A 22,500-nucleotide genomic window follows, 5' to 3' on the forward strand; every position below is an offset into this window, starting at 1 on the left:
AATATTTCACGCTTTTTAGCGCTAACCATGTTTTCGAGTAATCGTGCCAAGGTGATATATAAATCACCTATGGCGGCCAGTTGCAGGTCATCGTTTCAGCATAGCTGATTAATGAACCCAAACCTTTGCTAATGCTAACATTAGGCCTAAACACTATGCTTTAGATAATATTTAACCTAAGGGTAGCATTTTTGTAAAGGTCTGGGCCCGGTTGTTCTAAAGCCGATTAACTTAATCCAGGATTAGCGTAAACTTTTGTTTCTTGTTTTTAACTTTTTGGTGAAAGTTTCTTTTGCTTATTTTTGTTCTTCAAGATTGACTTCCTGTAATGAAAGGTTTTGCTGATTACCAGCGTTGAAAAGCACTGATTTGGGAGTAGAGAAATAAACTCCTTGGTTAATTTTTAATCTGGGATTGGCGTTAACCGGCTTTTGAACAACCGGGCCCTGGGTTGTTTTAGTTCTTTAAAACAACGATCATGACCTGCATCCCTAATTAACTGCAACCTAAAAGCTATACTTTACATCCTTTATTAGACAAGTAGGAGCTTGATGTCGTCAAATAACTTATTTCTCTTGTGTTTGCCCCTGCTCAAAATCCTCAAGAAATCTTTAAGCGGTACAGTTCAATGCAAAGGATTTTGTTTCTTATCGAAACGCCTTACTGTACTGAAAGGAAGAGACTAACAGCATCTAGGACTGAAATGAGTTGTTCGAGTCGTTGATAAAGAATCGCAATTTCGCTAAATGATAGTGCGGCAAATATTTTTGCACCGTTTTGTTTTTAACGGTACTCTCTCGAAATGCATGTAAAGGCTTTCATACATTCAAAGGCCACTTCTGTCAGACGTAAATAATTCAACAATAGAGAGATTTAACATCTCGTTGATGTGAAATGGCTTCGCGTAAAATGAAGTGAGGCTTTCAGTTGACGTAAGCGACGCGTAGCTCACAGCAACTCGGAATAGGGCTGGTCTTTCATATACCGGATCCCAAATAATAGGCCGTATTCACGATAGCCGCCATGTTGGTTTTCAAATTGTAATGCAAATTAGCCATGTGTTATGCTAGGGGGGCAAACATTGGAAAAAAGGCAAATTGCGGAAAATCGGCTAGTCGAAATATTGAATCAACATTGCTTTAAATTCCATTTTAGTATTTAGAATGAAGTACCTTTTATAGTAATTTTTGGATTGCCTTTGACAGTTTGACTTTCTACTTCGTTAGGTCCTCATTTTTCACTAAAAAAAACGTCGAAATAACTTGTGTAATCATTCTATTTTATTACTTAGGTGAGAAACATTCAATGACCGTGAAACAAATCATCTGTGTGGCTAAGATGTTCGTTATAACCTCTCGAATTTGTGTTGGTTGTCCCCTTTAGAAGTGTGTAGCTAATTTGCATGATAGTAACAAATCCAACATGGCGGCCATCGCGAATAAGGTCTATTAAGGTCCATAAAACAAAAGAACAAAATGAACATACCAATACCTAATTAGCAAGGCTCCGTCGGCATAACAATGGTTCTTTTGTCCGCGATCCGCCATTTTAGTTCGATATATGAAAGTCTACTCCGGAATGGGCTCTGTTAATCGCGAGTACTGAGTTAACAAAAACAAAGACTCGGAGTCTTTTAAAGCATTATTTGAAGAAAAAGTCCCTTAATTAATTTAAAATGAAGATCCCGCTTACCTGTCAATTGGATATCAAATTTTGCAGGTTTTAGGAGTCAACAGGCTGAAGTCACTTATGGACGATCTACTACCATGAAACCTAATTTTTTCCTGTTTGACTTACCGGAAAATAGTCTTGGGGTCCTTTTTTTCGACAAAAAATTTGTTAAATATGTAGAAGAAATTTCGTCGTGTATAGGGGAGATATCTGTTTACAAAAATTGCATTTAATGTTCAAAAGTGCCAACTACAGAAACAAAAGACCCTTTGTTTCGACAGCCAATGAGGCACTAGTTGGAACATGACAATACGTGACGTCAACGATGTCTTCGCTATACGGTAATTTTCACGAATACGGCAAACGAGAAGATGCCTTCTTTCGCGTAGAAACGTCTAGTGGCAACCGGTAAACGCGAAAAATGGCGTTGAAAATCACGGGCACGTGGCCACTTTTACCGTTCGCGGTTAACGTAAATCTCTCTATTGTCACAGGGTAACGTTACCATAGTTTTGCTTCGTCATATATATTATTTACGTCCTTTGTTATTATGTGTTTCTCCAGCAAGTGCCACTTGTTCTCCTTTTGCAAGGATTTCTTGAGACTTATCATCAAGAGTACTTTCTTTCTCAATCGCTCGTACGCGCAACAAAAATCTTGGTGAAATTCTTCCACGAGCTTTTTCATGTCAGCTTCATCTTCGCAATGTCTTTCTAAAAAGAAAAAGGGTGAAATTCAGCTACTGAGAGGTGTATTTATCGATGGTGACTTGAGCGTCCTCGATAACAAAGGTTTACTCGGCAGAAGAGTCAAAGCTATGACATTAATTACATGTTTGCTCGAGGTTCTTGATCTCTGGGCCACGAAAGACTCCAATAAGCGTATAGACTTAAACTAGGCCCACCCAGCTGAAGCTGATACTCATCAGCGCCTTTCAATTCTTTCTCTGCACTCAAAATAGAAAAAAAGAAATTCAACGTGACGACTGCTAAAGCAAAAATAACACGAATTAAATTGATTATCCATTTTAAAATGACGGGCTCTAGGTGCTAAACTGCATGGTCTTATAAACTACGGTAAGACAACGACAACGAAACACGAAAATACAGATTGTTATACCTCCCAACTCAAATACGTTTTCTGATTGGAGGAGAACGTTGGTCAAAACTTCAACTTGAACTTTCGACTCACACGTGATCAGGTCGTGCACCTTTGAAACGGCGGCCAGCCGACGTCAAGCAAATAATTTTTGTCTGTGTATTGTTCTATTTTGAGTTGGGAGGTATAACAAAACACTTAATATATGGTGAGTTTTAAAACTTGTCTGCACGTGCGTGCGTGCGCACGTGCTTTCAAATTCTAGTAAATTTCTCTGTCAAGCAATGTGTCCGCATCAACGTTTCCTCATTTTGAGGTACTGAAGGCTATAGAAAGAAGGACTCTTTGAATTTTCTTCCCTTCTTATCTTTGGCCATTCCAAAGCCGATTAAGGTAACCTCTGGACTTCTAGTGGACAACATACTCTAAACATGCACTCTTAATTTTGAAACCAAAGACGTCAAACTGAGCTTCTTATCAATTTTGCCGGCTTCGTTTTCTCAAAGCTTCTCAAACAGATCGATTAATTTTTGTTACGAGTTTTATGAATAAAAAACTTGCCTCTTTCTCCCTCCTTCTTTCCATTTTTTCGATAATAAGCCTCGTAAATACATCCAAGCAACACAAATGCTCCTAGTGTGCCTCCACAGATTTTAAGAGTGAGAACGAAGAAAGGACTTCTCGGCTCAAAAAACACCAAACCAGTTTCTTCGTGCTCCTCTTCCTATAGTAGAATGAAAACAAAATTCTGAAGTTCGTTATTCATTCTACCAACATTGCCCATGTTGGCTTTTCAAGCGTCTGCTTAATTGAATGGCAGTATATGATGCCAACAAATTTTTCAAAAAACATGTTGAATAATAAGAAAACAAATTTTAAATTAGCCTTGTGTAGGACATGAACAAATTCTTCAGAGAGAGGTGGTCCGAGATGACGATTCTATTGTAGGTGACACAAAATGGATCATCTCTTATCTAGACTAAATCATATTATTTATAATACGAGCATTTCTTCTTTACACCCATGCAACCACCGTGTGATGGTAAGTTGGGCTTTTCTAGGGTCACGACACTTTGTGACGTTAGTTATTTCAATGTATTCCCAGACACTTCGAGACGCTTATTAAACATGACGTTCATCTAATTACTTGCATTCTTCGCTCGGGATACGGGCCTTCGGGATGCGGGATTCAAAGCTCTTACCTCGTGCGCCTCGATATGCTCGTGTTCCTCATCTTCCTCGTCTTTATGCGTCAGAAAGTTTGTCTGAACGTTCTTGTCACGAATCATTTCCTGGAGATCTTTCACCAACGCCATTGCACCGGCGCCATTTAAAACAATACCGTGAGAGATTTCTTTTTCGACTATCTGAGTGATTTCAAACCAGGTCCCGTTAAATAAGTCCAGCCTCCGAACTGGCGTGTACATATCTAGCAAAATGGCGTCCACCGTTCCGTTTTTCAGCATCGCCACAAGTTCTTCAATGGTGCTATATTCTGCGACTGAAAAAACGGCCATACTTAACGGCACACACGAGGAAACCTTCAAGGAAGTCTAAGGGCGAGAGTGGTTACATGCACACTTCACGTGCAATGATCGCCGTAATGGCATCAAGCAAAAATGTCCAGGAAGGGGAGGGAGGGAAGTTCACCCCTAAGGTCGAATGTGGGGTGAGTCTCGATCGATCTCAACCTGACTCCGAGGGTTTTTCTGCGGGTACTCCGGTTTTCCTCCCTCCGCAAAATCGACTCCCAGTCAATTACATCTGGCTGCGTCTGCGGTGCTCCGAGATTATATTGATCGTATAGCGGCAGCCGTGCGGCGCCTTTACATGCATTCGGTCCGATCCCGTTGGGCCGGTTGACCCTGAAAAGCCCTTGTAGGGAGCGGTCAACTAAAGACATTTACAAGATTATCTCCTTGCAGCCTTTGAATTAATAGTGCGGCTTTGCCTTGAATTTTAAATCTTTCGCCTCGCCGAATCTTTTTCGAAACAATTCAATTTCCTCTGGAAACATTGCAATTCAAATGGTAAAAAAATGTAGTGAAAATAAAACGTTGGCCCCTTAAATTTTCTTACTAAGTTTGAATTGATCCATTAGCTTTCTTACTGCTACGTCCTTCTCTGTAGAATTTTCCAATGTGGCAATCTGATCCAAGACAAAGACAAGAAAGATTTTTTTAAACCGGGTACCTTAATTAAAAAGTTTCGTTCCACGATCTCTTATTGTCTATGAATAACAGGGGCACCCAACGAATCTGTTCCTCACATTATCTGTTCCCCAGAGGAATCTTGCTGGCTGGCAAAAATACAGGTGTTCCGATGAGCTGGCTGGGAAATGTATTGTTGACAGAGGTTTTGCCTGGGAATTATTGACTTTTTCTAGCATTTCAACCCGAGCTGGCTGTGGAAACTCTGAAGACTGAGGACGACTAAAAAAAAAAAAAAGAACCCCTCCTCTCTCCCAGAGAGTAGTCACGGCTGGTCAGAGTCATTGCACTTGCGGAAAAAACCTCTTTTGTCCCGGTTTTGTCGCTTTTGTCGCTTTTGTTTGGTCGTTTTGGATCGAGGGATTTGAAAGCGCACGGCATTCCTGGCTGGGAAATAAATTAGATCAGCTGGCTGGGAAACCAGCCAATTTTATCTAGCTGGCTGGGAAATTTCTTGTGTGTCTTGCTGGGAAAAAGGAACAGATAATGTTTTCCCAGCAACACTGAAAAACACCTGAAAATGCCTTAATAACATTTATTTTAATTAAATGTGGTATAATAATACATTTTACAACAAATTAGTCGTTAGGTGCCCCTGGAATAATTTCAGAGGCGAGAGTGATTTTAAAGCCCACACGTAAGACTGGAAGTCATAACTTAAACTTTTACTATCCTTCAACCTTAAATTACACCTTTGAGGCATTTTCAATGAACAAATTGACATCTCCAATCTTGGACAAAACTCTTTGGGAAAATGTGACGCTCTAATTTGTCTGTGTGATAAAGAGTCAATTCTTCCTACTATCCTCCCTTCCCCCATTCCAATGTTGTTTTAAAGAGCGACCAAAGGCTTGCACAGTATTTTACATCACATTATCAACATTGGTATGGGGGGAAGGGGGGAAAGACCAATATATTTTGTGAGTGCGCGCCAAATGATGCTTAAGCTAGAATTTTTCCCAAGACTTTTGTCCACGATTGTCGGTTGTTGTTTATCGAAGATTTGCGTTAATTTCAGAGGTACCTAACCATAATCATCGGTGAAATATGTGTTCGGGAGAGACAAACTGTTCTCAGAATTTCGCTTCTACGTTGCCAAACAGCTATAGGTTTTTTTACTAAAACATCTGTTCACCTAAAAATTCGCAACCAGGGAAATGTAGTCCCCTACGTTTTCGGAAGGGATCTTTTTTATTTTTTTTGCTACTTAAAAAGGTCATCTAGCAGTTTCGGATGAGCAAATGGTTCGCTGCGAAGTTCAGTAGACTACCATTTCCTAAAAAACCGGACACTTCAATTTTCAGCTATGATATCCGAACACATAAAATTCTTCTAGGTGATAAAAAATATCCCTTTAGACAGTCTTTACACATTACAAGGAGCCTAGAAATGTCTTTCAAAGGCCTTTGGCTTAAATTGCACGTTGAGTGCCCCTGTAATTTGCTTTTGAACAACTGTGCCTTGAATATGTTGTGAAATATCAATAAATTCTTGACATTTTATGGAAGATTCATTCCCACAATTGACTGTACAACTTGAAAACGTACATTTAGAACTTTGCCTGATGAAGTGCCCGCGTTTCCTGGGCCTCCTTGCGACACAACCACAGTTAAGTCAGACGATAGACCAGCGGAAAAAAGACCAAATACGACAAGTCCAACCAAGAACCAAACTATGGCAAAGGCTTTCGCTCGGTCTGATTTGGGTGTTCGGTCTCCATATCTGCAACATGACGAGATAAAAGGACCTTAATTCATGTAAAGTTACAGAGGTGTTATTTTTGGATTTGCTGAAACAGCATTCTTGTACTATTGTGCAATACTGCACTTTGAGCGGCTACTGAATAAATATAAAAGAGTGTTAGGACATTTGCGCAATGGAAGAATCTCCCACCAGGAATTACTGATAGCATCTTCTTCGCCATGTTCATTTAGGCAGTCCCGGTGTAATCTTACATATTGATTAGTAATTTCATGTCTTTGTTTATTCATTGTTGTATTAATTTATTCATTGTTGTCGTGATAACTCCAAGTCGTTCGAAATGGAAAGTGTTTATCAACATTGCAGAAATAAAATTGGCATGAATAGGGTAGTTGTTTGGTAAGAAAAATAAAAATATTTCTTCAGGTTCTCATGTCCTCTACACAACCTCAAATTTAGTCAATTCACGTCGTTGTCAGGACGAAGACGGCGAAGAAATGTACCAAAATTCAAAACGCACGTGCAGAGCGTGCAGAGCATGAAGCCCATTGTTTTCGTAGCCGTCGTCGTCGTCGTCCTATCGTAAGGTTCCTAATATTCGCAAATGGTTAGACTTTCAAGTCTGTTCGGATAAGGACTATAAACCGTAGGTCCTGTTTCACATCCCTTCAATGTTCATAAACTCTGTGGGACGTTATAGATCCCACACACTAATCGAAAAGAGTAGGGCATGTCGTTCCCGGTGTTGTTATCTGGCCATTCCTTCAGCAATGTATTTATATCTTTGCCGTACTCTACAAAAGCAATATGAAATAACAATAGGGACCTTTAGATTCTAGGACGAGGACGAGGACGAGAACTATTACGAGATTTGACTGCCCGGTTTTAGCGAAAATTCTTAGAAGATTCACATCCCGAACGATTAATCTTACTCTTTGTTAGCAGTGTAGGTTGCTCAGTTATTCTTATTACTGGTAACTTAACCTTTTTTGCTGATCGAAAAATGCCAAAACTGCTACCGTGTTGTTGATTTGTTTTGACACAACGACATTTTTGCAAAACCTCGTTTTAAAATAACGACGGTAACACGTTTTTCCCGCCAAAATGACGCTGGTTAGCGCGCGCTCACTGTTGTTCATTGAGAAAATCTCGTACTCGTAGTCGTACTCGTCCTAGAATCTAAAGCTATCTAATATTTAAGGTTTGAACAGGAATTTGAGCATGCATCCGTGTTTTCCATTTTCTACCTTTACTTCGAAAACGTTTTTAGCTCTCGAGATATTCCGGCCTTGTTTTTCAACGAGAAATAGATGGAATCATAACGAAATACCGGTGAAGCAAAGTAAAGTTTTCGTTGCCTTGGCAATAGGGACCTTTAGATTCTAGGACGAGGACGTGAACGAGTACGAGTTTTGACTGTTTGTTTTTAGAGAAAATACGACGAAGATTTATAACCCGTACGATTAATCTCACTCTTTGTTAGCAGTATAGGTTGCTCAGTTATTCTTATTGCTCTTACCTGGGCCTTTTTGCTGATCAAAAAATGCCAAAACTGCTACCGTGTTGTTGACTTGTTTTGACACGACGACATTTTTGCAAAACCTCGTACTAAAATGACGACGGTAACACGTTTTTCCCGCCAAAATGACGTTGGTTTGCGCGCGCTCACTGTTGTTCTATGAGAAAATTATGTACTCGTAGTCGTTCTCGTCCTAGAATCTAAAGCCGGGTCCGTGACTGGCCTTTTCAAATGACTCACCCTAATGTTGTCATGGTGATAAAAGCCCACCACAATCCATTGCCAAAGCCTTTGCAAAATATCGAAGGAAATTCTTCAGGATTAGCGCTGGTGTCCTAAAATATTCAAATGACAAGTTCAATATCGAGCTAGAAGAGTCAGGGAAAGATCAAAAATATTTAATGGAATCGAAAAGCTCCGATTCGTCTTTAAAATTAGTTTTAATTAAGTTATGTTCCGAAGCAAACACTCATTTGCTTGATCGAGTTTATATTGAGACGCAGTGATTGGCCTGACAAGCTCGTGCCACTGATTTTCTTTACCGATGAAAGACAAAGCCAAACGAATCAGTACCTTGCTTTCGCTTTCCTGCGTTAACTAAATAACTCAGTAATGTAGGAATTTAATCCAGCTTTGACATTGTTCTTCCAAACTCGTGACGTACCGTGACAGAGCCTCTTTAGTTTAAGCAGGACCATATGACTAGGAAAGAACTACTTCCGTACTAAGCTTATGTCACAGGATTTTCACAGTCCGATCTAGTTTTTAGACTACCTTTTCCCTCGGAAATTAAGAAAAGCCCGTTCCCGTCCGGTGACGCATGCGCAATGACGCCAAGTTAGTTTGTTGTGGTTGGTTATTGGGCTCCCGCGGGAGTCTCATTCGCGGGAAATTCAATCTAAAAGTGAATCGGTCTGTGAAAACGCCGTGACAGCAATGTAGGGCAGTGCTTCGCTCCTACTCGCGAGCTCCTGGTTTAAGGAAGGCAAAATGGAAGCGCTGAAGCTTTGATCATAAAGAAGCGCATTTCCTTACCAAAGCCCAAATCAACAATCCTGCCAAAATCGTCAAAACGGCAGAGATCGCCATAATAGGCCAAGAACCAAACACAGAGTATGCCATTACTTTCTCCATAGCCCCAAGCTCTGGTTCAGTCTTTCTTTGGACAACAGCTAGGCCTGGTACCTGAATAACGGGCACGAACGCGCTTTCCGTACTTGCGAATCCATGTGACGTCACCACAGGAAAATCAATTTGGGCATCTTTTGTGGCGGGAACGAATCTTGTTTTGTTAAAGGCATAGCATATACCGCACACATCGCCGACCAAAGACTCGATTATATTTGACAGCTTTCCGTACGCATCATCTAAAGAGCTGGGCTTGCCGTTGATTTGTAAAGTTTCAGGGCAGCTGCATGTATCTAAGGTATACAAGAATAAATACGATCTTTTTTTAGCCCGCAAACAGGCTCTTCCGTTGAAATGGCGCGCGGTTGAAATATAGGGGCTTGAAAACTAGTAATCAAGCCCGCCTATTTCGACCGCGAGCCATTTTCAACAAAAGAACCTGCTTGTAGGCAAGTCTTTTTTTCTATAACAGTCTTTCTAATGCAAACATTTTGGCTTTTGTCGCACCAAAGAATAAATTAGCCCACGACAAACAAATAAAGAGGTTTCATTCTGCTACAGTTTCTCTGCTTTCCTTAATATGAAGATTCTCAAATTACTCAGTAGATATGTCCTTTTCTCTTCGTTACCCGACCTTTGACTTTAGATCCGGAGATCCCGGATTCAAGACCCACTCTGACCACTCGTTGAATTTGATTCTGGTAGTCCCTGGTTCAACTTCCCAGCTGCACTTGTAAATAGCCAGGATTAGTGTAAACTTTTGTTTCATGTTTTCAACTTTTTGGTGAAAATTTCTTTCGTTTACTTTTGTTTTTCAAGATTGACTTCTTGTAATGTAAAGTTTTGCCAAATATCAGCGTTGAACAGCATTTAGGAGAAGAGAAATAAACTCCTTGGTTAATTTGTAATCTGGGATTAGCGTTATCGACTTTTGAGCAACCGGGCCTTGTTCTGTCGTTTCGTTGTGTTTCATTGGCCCTGAAAAGCCCCCATGGGGAGCGGTCAATTAAGTACGTATTGTATTGTATTGTAAGTTAATGTCTTCTGATTTGAAATAAGAGAGTTTCGTTGCACTTAAGGCCAATAATTTCACGATTTAAAAAAAGTCTTTCGGAAAACGCTTAGATCTTCAGGGAGACACCCCAGGGGTTAGGGCGCATCCTATGAGATCCGGCGATCCGAGCCACTCATTGACTTTGATCCTGGTAGCCCCTGGTTCAACTTCTAGGCTGCACTTGTAAATAGCCAACTGGTTTGTCTCCGGTCAGTTTGGATTCTTAACTGTTGTTGTTCAGTTCTGTCCTTTCGTTAATTGGTTTTCATTGGCCCAGTTTGTATTACATTACTGTATTCAGTTGACTTGATGGGTCGGGTAGTAAGAGTTAAATTTTACCTCCTTGAGCGTATTTACTAAAGGGTCCAAATCCTCGTCTTGTCCCAGCAGTCACTCGCACCCTGTATCTGCTGTTGATGTCCAGTCCTGGTAAAGTGACCGGAGGCGAACACACTATGACTTGTCGTTTCATCCCTTCCCATCGGCCATTATCCAGTTGTTTCTCGAATTCGATCTTGTATCCCGAGGCTTCACCATTTAATTCCAAGGGTTGCCCCCAAGTTACATTCATGGTATGTGGACTGGTGAGACTTATAGCTGTGAGTTCAATTGGAGGAGAAGTCGGGGCTGAAAGGCAACGAAAAATGAACTTATGGAAGAGTGTTTTTCGGACGTCATTGTTCACATTCTTTCCCAGTTGTACCGTGCGACTTTGGCTGTAGAAAGCATCGTGTTATAAACAAGTTGGCTTCAAACGTTCGAGACACTTATGGAGAAACAATCTTAGACATTTTGGATAAGACAATCATATGAACTCTTGTCCTTAGGCCAACGTAGCTTGATTAAGAAAATAACACAAACAGCGTTGATAAACATTGTATTCCAACCCATTTTTTATATAGAACTTGACGTTTCGTATGCTAGTGAACATACGTTTTCAAAAGTGACCGTTACAATTTTTGAAAACTATATATATATATCGTAAACATTAGAGGTCTGGAACCTAGACTGAGAAAAATGATCTGCAGCAGTACGTGTCTAGACATAATGAGGAGTAATAGCTGGAACAGCAACAACTTCTCCGTTACTAATATTGACATTAAGGGAAGGCTTTAGCTCTTGAATCAACAAAGTCTCTTTAATTTTGCAGTGAAAGACAATCATGCCAAGTGTAAGGCATCAAAAGTCCTGGATAAAGGGGTTTAGTTTCCAAGGAAATTGTGGTGCGGCGTCGATGGGGAAGAGAAACAAATAAAAGGGTTAATATGCTGAATTGACCACCGCTGTAGATTGATTTGAAATCTGACGTCTTGAGCTTTGACCCTTCTTCAGAGCGAATGGAACGAAAAGGAAAAGAAAGGAACTGTATTTAAGTTTCTCTAGTCTTCGAGCGCTGGATCACGGATAGACCAATTTCTATATATTAAAGTTCAGTTCTACACAAAAGGCATCATCTCCAGGCTTTGAGGAATAAATATAAGGATTAAGGATTAAGGATTAAATATAAGGATTTGTAGGAGTTTGCTTTCAACAAGAGCTTCGAGATGATACCTTTTGTTCACGACTGAATTTTAATATATCGAAATTGGGCTCTTGGGAACATGGTAAACTGAAATGAACAAATAAACGCAAATCAAATTAATGATGTTGCATGAGTTTTGAGGAGAGAAAACCGGAGAACCTGGAAATAGAACCAAGGCCGCATTGCTGGGAGGAGAATGCTCTCACAAATACGCCGGCCCTGCACGATCGAAAGCAAATGAGCCATCATTCTTTATGCTTCAACAACAACAACAAAAATAAAATACTAGGGAGCTTTAGCAACGACAATAGGGAGCTTAAGCAACGACAACGGCGACGGCAACGAGAACGTCACGAATTTGCATATTTAGTGGGTAAAAACAATAGCTTTGCACGCCCTGCACGTGCGTTTTTCACTTTTGTCCATTTCGTTGCCGTCGTCAGCAAAACAACAACGTGAAATAGCCAAGTTTTTGGTTTTATGAAGAACGTCAGCACTTGAGGATAAATTTTTATTTTCTCTCCTAAAATAGAGAGCCGTTCCGACTGGTGTCATCTTTGAGGAAATACCACAAATTTGCATATTTAGTGTCAGATTAGTGTGCAAAAGCAATAGCATTGCACGCTCTGCACGTGCATCTTTTCATTTTTGTCTATTTCTTTGCCGTCGTCAGCAAAACAACAACGTTTTCCTCTCCTACATTGAAGGTCGTTCATTCTAGTTTCGTTCTTGAGGGTTTGCCACACCTTTGTCACGTTAAAATGCCATTTCCAAGGCTTGGAATAGTCGCGAAGCGATTACAAAATTGCGAATTCACATTTAACGACGACGTTCTCGTTGCCGTTGCCGTGGTCGTCGCTAAAGCTCCCTACTATCTCCACTTCTCACTAACCCCATTTCTAACCTGCATCCTCCGTGGTGATAAAATAACAATCATTCCATTTTCCAGGGCCTATTCGTGTTCTTCCAGCCACACTAACGCAGTAATTAGTGTAGGTAGACAGGCCAGTGACTTCTTTAGATAGTTCACTAATTTCCGTTTCGATCAGAACTGTATTTTGGGGCTCTTTAATTGTGGTTAAATTGATCATGTAACCCAGTAAGTGTCCATGAGTAGCGTTTGGAGTCTTTGGAATTGAATGCCATTTTACGAAAAGGCTTGATGTGCTCGTATTGTATCCCGTCGCTATTATAGGTGCTACGCTAGGGACTGAAAAAAAAATCCAGATATAAGTTATACTGTATGTCTGCGTTTACACTAGAAAGAAGAATTGGTCTAAATCTTAATTTTAAGGTCGGTTAATACCGAAAATGGGACCATGTACTTTGTGGGAACATAATTAATAGGCGGGAATGGTCATGAAACCCGACAACATTCTTTGTTGTAGGTTTTTGTTCTCTTTTTTGGCCTCGACCGTGCACAAAACGCAATAGTTGTTTACTCCCTACTGAGGAAGTAACCAATAGAAACGTTTTGGTTGCGTAATTCATGCATAGTGTATGAGCGCACAAAAAAAAAAAAAAGATTGTGCACAGTCGTGGACTTTCCAACCTAAATCTTGGCATCTTTGTTTGCTCCTTTGATATTTGCCGAGCTTCCAAACCATTCCCCTCTATTTACTATGGTGGGAAAGATGGGGACTTGTAGTTCTCGTCCTCGTCCTTGTCCTTGCGCAGTCTTAAATTATGCAAAGACGAAGTCACAAAGCAGGAATATGATTGGTTAAAAAGGAAATGATCTTGCTGCACGCGCAGAATGAATTTCCGAGCATTTCTTTGCTATACTCCACGAATCGACAAAGTTTAGGTCTTGACGACAAAGTGAAGGTCTATAACAATGAACCATTCATTTTCTGTTTTTAACTTTAAAAACCGTTCATACCCATCCAGCTACAGGGTAATAGCCCTTTTCACGGTTAGTTTTTCTCATTTGCATTACAATGTAATCTAACGTGAATGCGAGACAATTTCGGGTTAAAACTACAAAATAGCCCGAAATTGCCTCGTATCCACGTTAAATTACATTGTATTGCAAATGAGAAAAACTAACCGTGAAAAAAGGACTATTCGCCCGTATTGTACAAGGTGAGCATGGAGGAATAATAGCGAAATACTTAATTGCCCATGATATAGCTAATCAAATGGTATACTCGTGAAATTAAGGAATAATTTCACTTGTGTTTTGTCCAGAATCAAATAATTTTATTTCGGACAAAACCGGGGTGAAATTATTTATAATTTCGCTCGTTACCATTAGATTATCCATACTAATATGCACAATGTTTGAAAGAGTCTGATATTAGAGAGATTCAGTACTCTTAGCAAGTAGTTGACGGCAAACACCAAACATCAGGCTTAAAATTGAAATGTGCCTACAGATATCGAGAAACTTATAATTACAATAACTTGAATAAGAAAATTTGCTAAGTTTTATCAGAAACAGTAGCTTGCCGTTTGTTGTTTCACGTAAACGCGATCCTAAATTTCTCTATTAAGGAGTTTAATTAAGAAAGGATAACGATTGGAAGTCGGCGACCAGAATTTTACTATTTTTTCGCGTTGTTAAAATCACTTTACATTTGTTCCAAGTCGTTTTGTATGGGAAGCGTGCATCACAATTCTCGGAATAAATTTGGTACGAAAGGAGTGGTTGTTTGGAGAGAAAATTGGAAGTCTTTCGTCGAATGCTAATGCCCTCTACCTAATCTCAAATTTGGTCAAATTCAAGTCATTGTAAAGACCCGAACAGCGAGAAAATTTACAGAAATCTAAAACTTTCTTGCAGGGCATGAAGACCATCTGTTTTTGTTCACGGTGTTGTTTTGTTGTGGTCTTGTAGCCGAAGTCGTTTTCCCTTGGAGTTACACTATGGTAGGCCAATGTTGGCCACTGTCGCCACGCCCCACAGGGGCAGGGGCAAGAAAAGACCAGTTCCCTTTTTATATTACTTACCGTCCTCATCCGTGAAAGCACAAAGCCAATCGCTTAGGTTTCCACTGCCCTTGCTGTTAAATCCCTCCATTTGAATGCAGTAATTTGTAAACTTCTCCAGTCCTTCTAGATTCCACGTAAACTCTTCCTTGACTTCAACAGGATTATTTGCACTCCTCCGTTTCCGGCGCGCTACGTCGGCATGTCCTTTCTTGTAAGTGATACGGTACCCCAAAATAAATCCAAACTGCAGATTTTTGGCGATTGGTTTCCATGTTATCCAGAGGCTGGTTGAGCTGGAATTTTTCGCCGTAATGTTTAACGGTGGACCTTGGGGAGCTGTGGCAAAAAAGACAAATGTTCCGTATTTATGTTTAGCTGTCAAACTAGTCAAACCTAATGATCGACACAAGCACTATCTCATATCCCAACCAACTCCAGCTCATCTATCGTTAAAATATAAGCGAGCTGCATAATTTTTTTTGTAAAATTAAGACGATCTTTAGAAGCCCCTCTTACATACATGATATACCGTCGAGGTAGGGCAAATCATTACATTCAAAATTTAATATATCGCACCTATAAAATTATCTCTAAATATAGGATATCGAATTACTAAAGTAGCTATGCACAGCGTTCGAACGCTTTCCCGAAAAATTTCCCGCGATAGAGTGGATTTGATCTTTCCATTACAAGACACTTATGAGGCCACATTCGTGAATCTAATCGTAGAAACAGCAGCTGTATGATATGGGTAGAGGTATCTAGAAGCCATAATGTATTGTTGGCAGACTGTGAGCAACTGATAAGAAAAAGCAACGTTGGAAGGCATATTAATTTGTCATCAACTAATATGTTTTTATTATATAGGCAAACGGCCCGAGATGAAAAGGAGAATTCTGATTGGTTCTCTGAGCGGTCCGAATTTTGAAATACGGACCGCTCAGATGGACCGGTCTTGAACCAGCGTATCATCATAGGTTGCCAAACTGTTCCCACTTTCTGTTTCCATTTTCCCGGACACTAGTAAAAAGAAAAATGCAAGAAATGTTTCTTATCTAGTCATCTCGCAGTTTCTGGACTAGTAAGAATTACACACTCCAGAACCGTTAGCTGTAGCAGGCGAAGAGGCACGGCAATGCAAGAAGGAATACAACACCCTGCGCAAGAGAACCAACATACAAAAAAACTTTATTGAACTAGTTTTTCGGTCCGTACTGGAAACATTTTGGGTGAGTTCCTTTTTTGCAAGTTTATAGACCGAGACTGCAAGGCGAAGTCCATAAACGTGCAAAAATGGAACGAGCTAGTTCATAATATCTAACTGACTTAATTTGTGTATGGAACTTCTGTTCATTCTCGCTTCGCAATGGAAACCAACCCTTCTACATGATGTCTATTGATTGTTACCTATTTCCTCTGTGAAGGCACACTTGGTGTTTTGCATGTTGGTATCGATACCTGCACTGTCAAAAGCAATTACGTTGAAACAGTAGTTCGTAAATATGCTCAAATTGCTAAACACGTAGCTGGAAGTAGTGTTACAGAGAAATACGCTGTTTGCCTTCAACTCTTCATTTTCTGCTTTGTAATAGTCTATGATGAATCCTCTGCTTCCTTCCGAGTGTAAGGTAAGGAAATATGGGAGATTCGTTTTCCATGTCACCTTGATGGAAGTCGTGCTCTGGTTTTGTGCTTTGAATTTCACCCTCACTGTTGAAAAATCAACAATAAACCTCGTTAGTTAGAGTATGGATTAAAGCAAGAGTGAATTAGATAAGAGTGTTGTTTTAGAATGGGTGGGCTCCCCAGCACATGGAATCACAAATGAGTCTATTTTTAGAACACACGTTCCCGCGAAAATCAGTTGTCATGTCCCTGAAAAAACATGACAGAAGCAGTCACGTGTGACGTGGCTTCTTCTGATTGGTTAAAATTGGCAGCTCTTTGTTTGTTTCGCGCGCAAAGTGTATCTAAAAATAAATCCATTTGTGACTGTGCTGGGACAAGGCCGCAAAGTGATAGATCAACACTCTTATCTAATTCACTCTTGATTAAAGATATTTTTACAAGCGTTCTTAGATAGTGGAGTTATTAGCCAAAGAAAAAACTTAACAACAACAACAACTATCCACTGATTAGCAAAGAAGAAATGCTGAGCCAAGAGTCTCCACTTATGTCCGCCGCCGTCGCTCCCCTCATCAGCACTGGAGAGATTTAAGGCGCTGTTACATTGTGCAAATTTTCGTGCAACTTGTCTCCCAACGCCATTTCTACAAACCGTCTCACATTACGAAACAAGTTGTTTTACGTTTGTTACACTGAGAAACGTTTCATGCAACTTGTCTCGTTTCGATGATCACATGAGGTTAAAGAAGCATTTTCATTGGCTGGTGCCGCAAATCGCTGCGACACAAGTTGCAGTCTGACAGATGTTACACTGCGCGATGCTTAAAAAAATTCGTTGCAACCGTTGCGTAAAGTAAAACTTAATTCTACTTCCCGCAACTGCAACTGGTCTCGTAACATTTTTGGCCGTTGCAAGGTACATTACATCGGGCAATGATTCGTGCAACTTGTCTGGCAAAGGCGTTGCGAGACAAGTTGCACAAAAAATTGCACTATGACAGTGTAACAGCGCCTTTATCATCATCTGGCATTTAGTTAATGTCTTATTTCAGGAGTTCATCAAGGGGAGCTTCTATCTCCCATACTTGGCCTAGGAGTCAGCCCTTTACCGAGTACATTTAGGTCCCATCCACACCTACCCGTTCTCACTTGAAAACGCAACCTTTTCTTTGTGGATACGGCTCCGTCCACACGTATCCGATGAAAACAATCAGTGAAAACGGAACTTTTCATAAACGCTTTCCAGAGTGGAACAATTTGAAAACGCTGTTTTTGCGAGTAAGCGTGGACGGACGAAAACGGAACTTTTCCAAAAACTCTGACGTCACACTATCAGTTCCAATCCACTCCGCCCGATATTATAAACTTATTCAAGATGACGGACAGGCGCTTCACTAGTGTTCTTTACTTTAGATAATTGGGCTTTTTTCAAACCTAATTGCCTGTCAGTTTTCAACCAAATTTAGCTTTGCTATTTCTTTAACCAGACTATTCTAATCAAAATATGGAGCCAATTTATTATTTCGCGAGCTCATAATAGCGAATACTTATGCGTCAAGCATGCGCAGTCGAGTTATCGTTTTCAAATCGACTCATCGTATACGTGTGTGGACGGGCGAAAACGATGAGAAAACTCTACGTGTGAACGCGAACGCTTTATATAAAGGGGAAAAAACTTGCGTTTTCAAACGAATACGGATACGTGTCGACAGGGCCTTATTTATAGAACGCCTTCCTTAGGAGATTCAGCACGCCCGCTGTTGTAAAAGTCAATGAAGACTAAGCTATTGCAACGTCAAGGGAAACATGATAGTCTTCGCGGAAAAAGCCTGTTTTTAAAAATAAATTTAGTCAGGAAAGACTGAGATAGAGGCATCCCATGATTAGCTCCTCTAATAGGCCATCTCCGAGTTTGTGTCTGCCTCCTTTTCAAACCGAGTCTAAGTGCGAAGTTTTTCTTATGAAAATTAGTTTTCATTCATATGTTAAGCAGAACTAATTACCGTCACAAATTAAAACTTCGCATTTAGACTCGCTTTGAAGAGGAGGCAGACATGAACTCAAAAATGGACAATTGACATCGCAATTTTTGTACCTATAGCTAACATCGCTGATCTTCCTCGTAACCACTTACTTTCTTTACAAAAAGCAAATACCTTTAATGTACCTTTTTCTCCAGTAACAGCTACAATACAAGAGCTCCCGTTTCCTTGTCCGTACTTATTAAAAGCTGCCACATAAATGCAGTAAGATTGGTGTTCTTCAAGAGCAGTAACGTTTATCCCTTCATTGTGGCAGCTTGAGTATATATGTCGTGACCACAAACGAGGACTCCCTTTTTTCTCGAGTTTTATAAAGTATCCGCTCATAGGGCCATTGAAAAGGAATGAAGGTGGTTTCCACAAGATTTTCACGTAGTTGTAGCTTGTATTAAACACTTTGAGATACTCTAGCGGACCCGGTGGGCCTGAAGGAAGAAACGTTTAAGCCTTATTATGCAGTGAGCTAATAGTTTTAACCTGGAATATCCGTAAATTCAACGTTTATGTATCTCGAAAGTCAAATTTTCGAACCATGAAAAACTTGTATTTCCAAGTTCTTATCATTTCGCTTTCAACAGGATGCCGCAAGTTGCGTAGTCAACCAAAATTAACAATGGTTTGTCAGGCATGGGTCAATCCACGAGATGACGTCACAAAGTGCTTTGCATACCAGAAATGTATATCAGAATGTGACTTAAAGAGTTGTCTGTCTCCCATATAATCCATGTGGGGTCGGTTGCTCGAAGCCTTGTTAGTGCTGGTTGGTTAAGAGGTATTAAAACCAGTGGCGGATCTAGGGGAGGGGCCCGGGGGGCCCGGTCCCCCCTTATTTTGGCAAAAAAATATTTAAGTATATATTCTGGTAAAAACTGAGGCTAAAATTTTCTTTGGGTTCACACACTCAAAACCCCCCCCCCCCCCCTACCTCCTTAGCTCAAGGTCTGGATCCGCCACTGAAAACCTATAGGTTTTCATGGTATTTAACCCTGGTTAGCACTATCCATGCTTCGAGAAAGGCAGGCCTGAGCGTCAGTCCTAGTCGGTAATGGAAATGGGGCTCTCACTCTTATGTCAAACTCTGGTAAATACTTCTGCTGAAATAGAAGTACTACGCAGCCAACGCTAACCTTGAATAAGGCGTACCCCTTCTCTGTTTTGCTTTTACAAGAACTTTAGGATTGCAAAGAGATAGAGTAGCAATTTGTGATGATAACGATCTCAGACATGCATCTCAATGGCTGATGAACAAGCGTCCACTTCTGGTTTTGTTAACTTTAGTAGTGAGATATCTAAGTTAAAGGGGCAAACTATGTATACCATAGGTGTAGAGATTGACATCAGGAAAGACCAGATAGAGCAATACTTGGGTCACTTTATGTTACTTGTGCTCTCTTCGCAAATTTGAGACCGAGAAACTTTGATAAACTGTTTCAAGGGAAGAAATGGCAAATTCAGCGGCTTTCATTTATTTCATTGTGATATCAGTGTCGATATCTTGTGAGCTTATACTTTCTACGTATTTGAACTACGTTAAATTCATGTAACGACAACGTCGACTGATTAGAACAAGAACGTCATGGGAAGTAATGATTCATTGTTACTGCATGGGATATTTCCTATTTACTGCTTCTTGTTTCTAATGTTACTGTGTGCCAATTGTCCCGGAATTAAAATTGGCATTCAATGGAAAGAAATGTTCCAAAATGCAAAAAAACACGAGGGGGTGGAAGGTTGCGGGAAAAGGGTGGGGGAGGGGGAGGGAGAGTGGTTGCAAACCCATTAGTTTTTTTTTTTTTTTTGGCTTCCTTGTTTTCGTCGACGTCATCGCTGCGTCCCTTCCTTCAAGCAAATGGCCCGCAACCTGTGCATATGAAACTACCTCTAAGGGCTAACGTGTTGGTAGGTTTGTCTTACAATGCTTTTAAAGAAAATTGATTTGTGTCAAATGAGATTTGAGTTGCCATAAACATGATAGCAAACCAAGTAGCCAATAACTGTGAATTTTACCTTTTTCTAAATGACCCCAGAGATCGCAGCTCTCCTTAAACGTGGCCATGGAAGAAAACATACCGACTTCTTTTCCATATATTTCCAGTCTTAAACACGGTAATCCCTGCGATGATACAGGCCAGATGCGCAAAACCCTTGCTGTGACTTCGCACTCGAGAAAAAACTTTTTAACTTGATAATGGTTTCTATTACCACTTGTTATATTCTGTTGAGAAGCAAATAAATTGTAAATACAAGTTAATCCATGCGCTCAGACTTCGTGAGGCCCCCACAGTACTAATAGGCCAGTTTTGTATTCTAACGGTTGGACTGGACCTAGCATGAAATGGAGGCTAATGCGGGCAAATTAATTTGCATTTGAAAGGATTTGCCCGGATTAGCCTCCATTTCATGCTAGATCGAGTCCAGCCGTGAGAATTCGAAAATGGTCTATTCGTTTAAAGCATACTTTTGAATGCATTTCCGCACATAATCCTCAATAAGTGCAATTTTTTTAAAGAAGTATCAGTTTGGAAAGGCTAAGTGGTCATGTGAAACGGAAAATTTTGAAAGGTTGATACAAAAAGCGTAAATCCCTTTGATAGAGAAATGCAGAAAACGGACAGGATCGGATCGTAAAAAAAATAATAATAAAATAGCATTCCTGTTATAATAAAGGACCTCATCTTTATTTACATTATCTCAATAAATACAAAATGGCTCTTCAACTGCAAAACAATAAAAGTTGAATAATAACGATGTCCTTAATTCCTAAAAATTAATGCTGAGAGTGACTGAAACTACGCTAACTAGTTACAGTATGTAGACATATTAAGTATACATAGTTGTAGAATTATAAATCACTTCTTACGTGTTTTTTTACACTTCAGCAAATTAACGTGTTATAGTCAGTAACGCTGCTCATGGCAGCTGGGAGTTTGTTAAATTCTGCTGCTGCCGTATGCTGAAAAATTCTCGACTCTCGAAGAAGAGTGTGTAAGTTTTAAAATATCAAATCCATTCTTTGACTAATGGGTAGCCAGGGTTAATTTTTTTTCAGCCGTAAATGTTTTCTTTGATTGAGTGAAATTCGGATGTTAGAGAAATCGTTAAAGTACTAATGAAGGGAGAATTGTTTTTAGGTAGTTGTCCAATTTATCCTTTGAAATACACGATTTCGAAGTTTTCAGATGCAATGCTGGGAAAAAAATTTCCGACTTTATGATCGCTAAATAAGAAACCGCCGACTCCAGAAAGGAATTTGTTCAACACACCATAACAACAAAGCAATTTTTTTTAATTAAAAAAATGATTCTCATATGTTTTTCCTTAATTAACCATTTTGTTTTCGCCTAAACTTGGGTTGCCTGTGACAAAAGTAACAGTCATAAGAAATATGGCGGTCAAGTCCGAGTGGTGTTTCATGTCACAAAAAAAAGTGAATTTTTTTTCGACAATTGTCCATCATGCTTCCTAAGAAATTGTCACAGGACGACGAGGGAGCCTCGTGTTTGTTTAGAAACGGCTCTTGGTGGTGGAAGCTCCGGTAGCGTTTTCAAGGCAAGTTTGCAAACAGTAAGCTTACGATTGTTGAGTTTGAACTTAGTGTTGCCTGGTGTCATTAACGAGTCGATCGGAGAGTAATGTCCTCAGGACGAGTGAAATAAGTAATGGTTTTTGTTCATCTGTTTGTACTTAAAGCTTGCGACATCTCTAAATAGTATATACTTCTGTTGTCTTATTGAAAGACAGAGTGCTAGCTCGTGCGAGCGAGTGTGAAAACTAATGGTTAAATGACCGTTCAGAAATGGGTAGATCAGCACGTGTGGTTCCCATTTTAAACATTTTCATTGCCGTAATCAGTCAAAAAGCGAGTTCAAATTAACAAGGCTCAAATATTTTGCAATATTATAGTGCACGACGATCCATATTCCATTCCTTAGTTCTCGAACTTAAACGGTGTCCGAATGTACTAGTTCACTCCTAAACTGATAGATGACATTTTA

At 40.0% G+C, this 22,500-nt stretch overlaps 1 protein-coding gene across 1 annotated transcript in view; it reads right to left on the reverse strand.

Annotated features, from left to right (window-relative positions):
• LOC138023014 (uncharacterized) overlaps nt 1–22,500 on the reverse strand; it is a 32,636-nt gene that overhangs the window by 1,233 nt on the left and 8,903 nt on the right. The window contains exons 4-17 of the mRNA XM_068870050.1: nt 20,576–20,720; nt 18,631–18,930; nt 16,245–16,547; nt 14,856–15,173; nt 12,808–13,113; nt 10,721–11,008; nt 9,235–9,620; nt 8,440–8,534; nt 6,527–6,701; nt 4,849–4,918; nt 3,972–4,270; nt 3,331–3,493; nt 2,503–2,659; nt 2,177–2,389 (exon numbers count right to left, since the gene is read on the reverse strand). Coding sequence (XP_068726151.1) covers nt 2,177–2,389; nt 2,503–2,659; nt 3,331–3,493; nt 3,972–4,270; nt 4,849–4,918; nt 6,527–6,701; nt 8,440–8,534; nt 9,235–9,620; nt 10,721–11,008; nt 12,808–13,113; nt 14,856–15,173; nt 16,245–16,547; nt 18,631–18,930; nt 20,576–20,720 — 3,218 coding nt within the window. The remainder of the gene's footprint in view (nt 1–2,176; nt 2,390–2,502; nt 2,660–3,330; nt 3,494–3,971; nt 4,271–4,848; nt 4,919–6,526; nt 6,702–8,439; nt 8,535–9,234; nt 9,621–10,720; nt 11,009–12,807; nt 13,114–14,855; nt 15,174–16,244; nt 16,548–18,630; nt 18,931–20,575; nt 20,721–22,500) is intronic.

The sequence above is a fragment of the Montipora capricornis genome, chromosome 11, assembly GCF_036669925.1.
Source record: "Montipora capricornis isolate CH-2021 chromosome 11, ASM3666992v2, whole genome shotgun sequence".
NCBI classification, from domain to species: Eukaryota; Metazoa; Cnidaria; class Anthozoa; order Scleractinia; family Acroporidae; genus Montipora; species Montipora capricornis.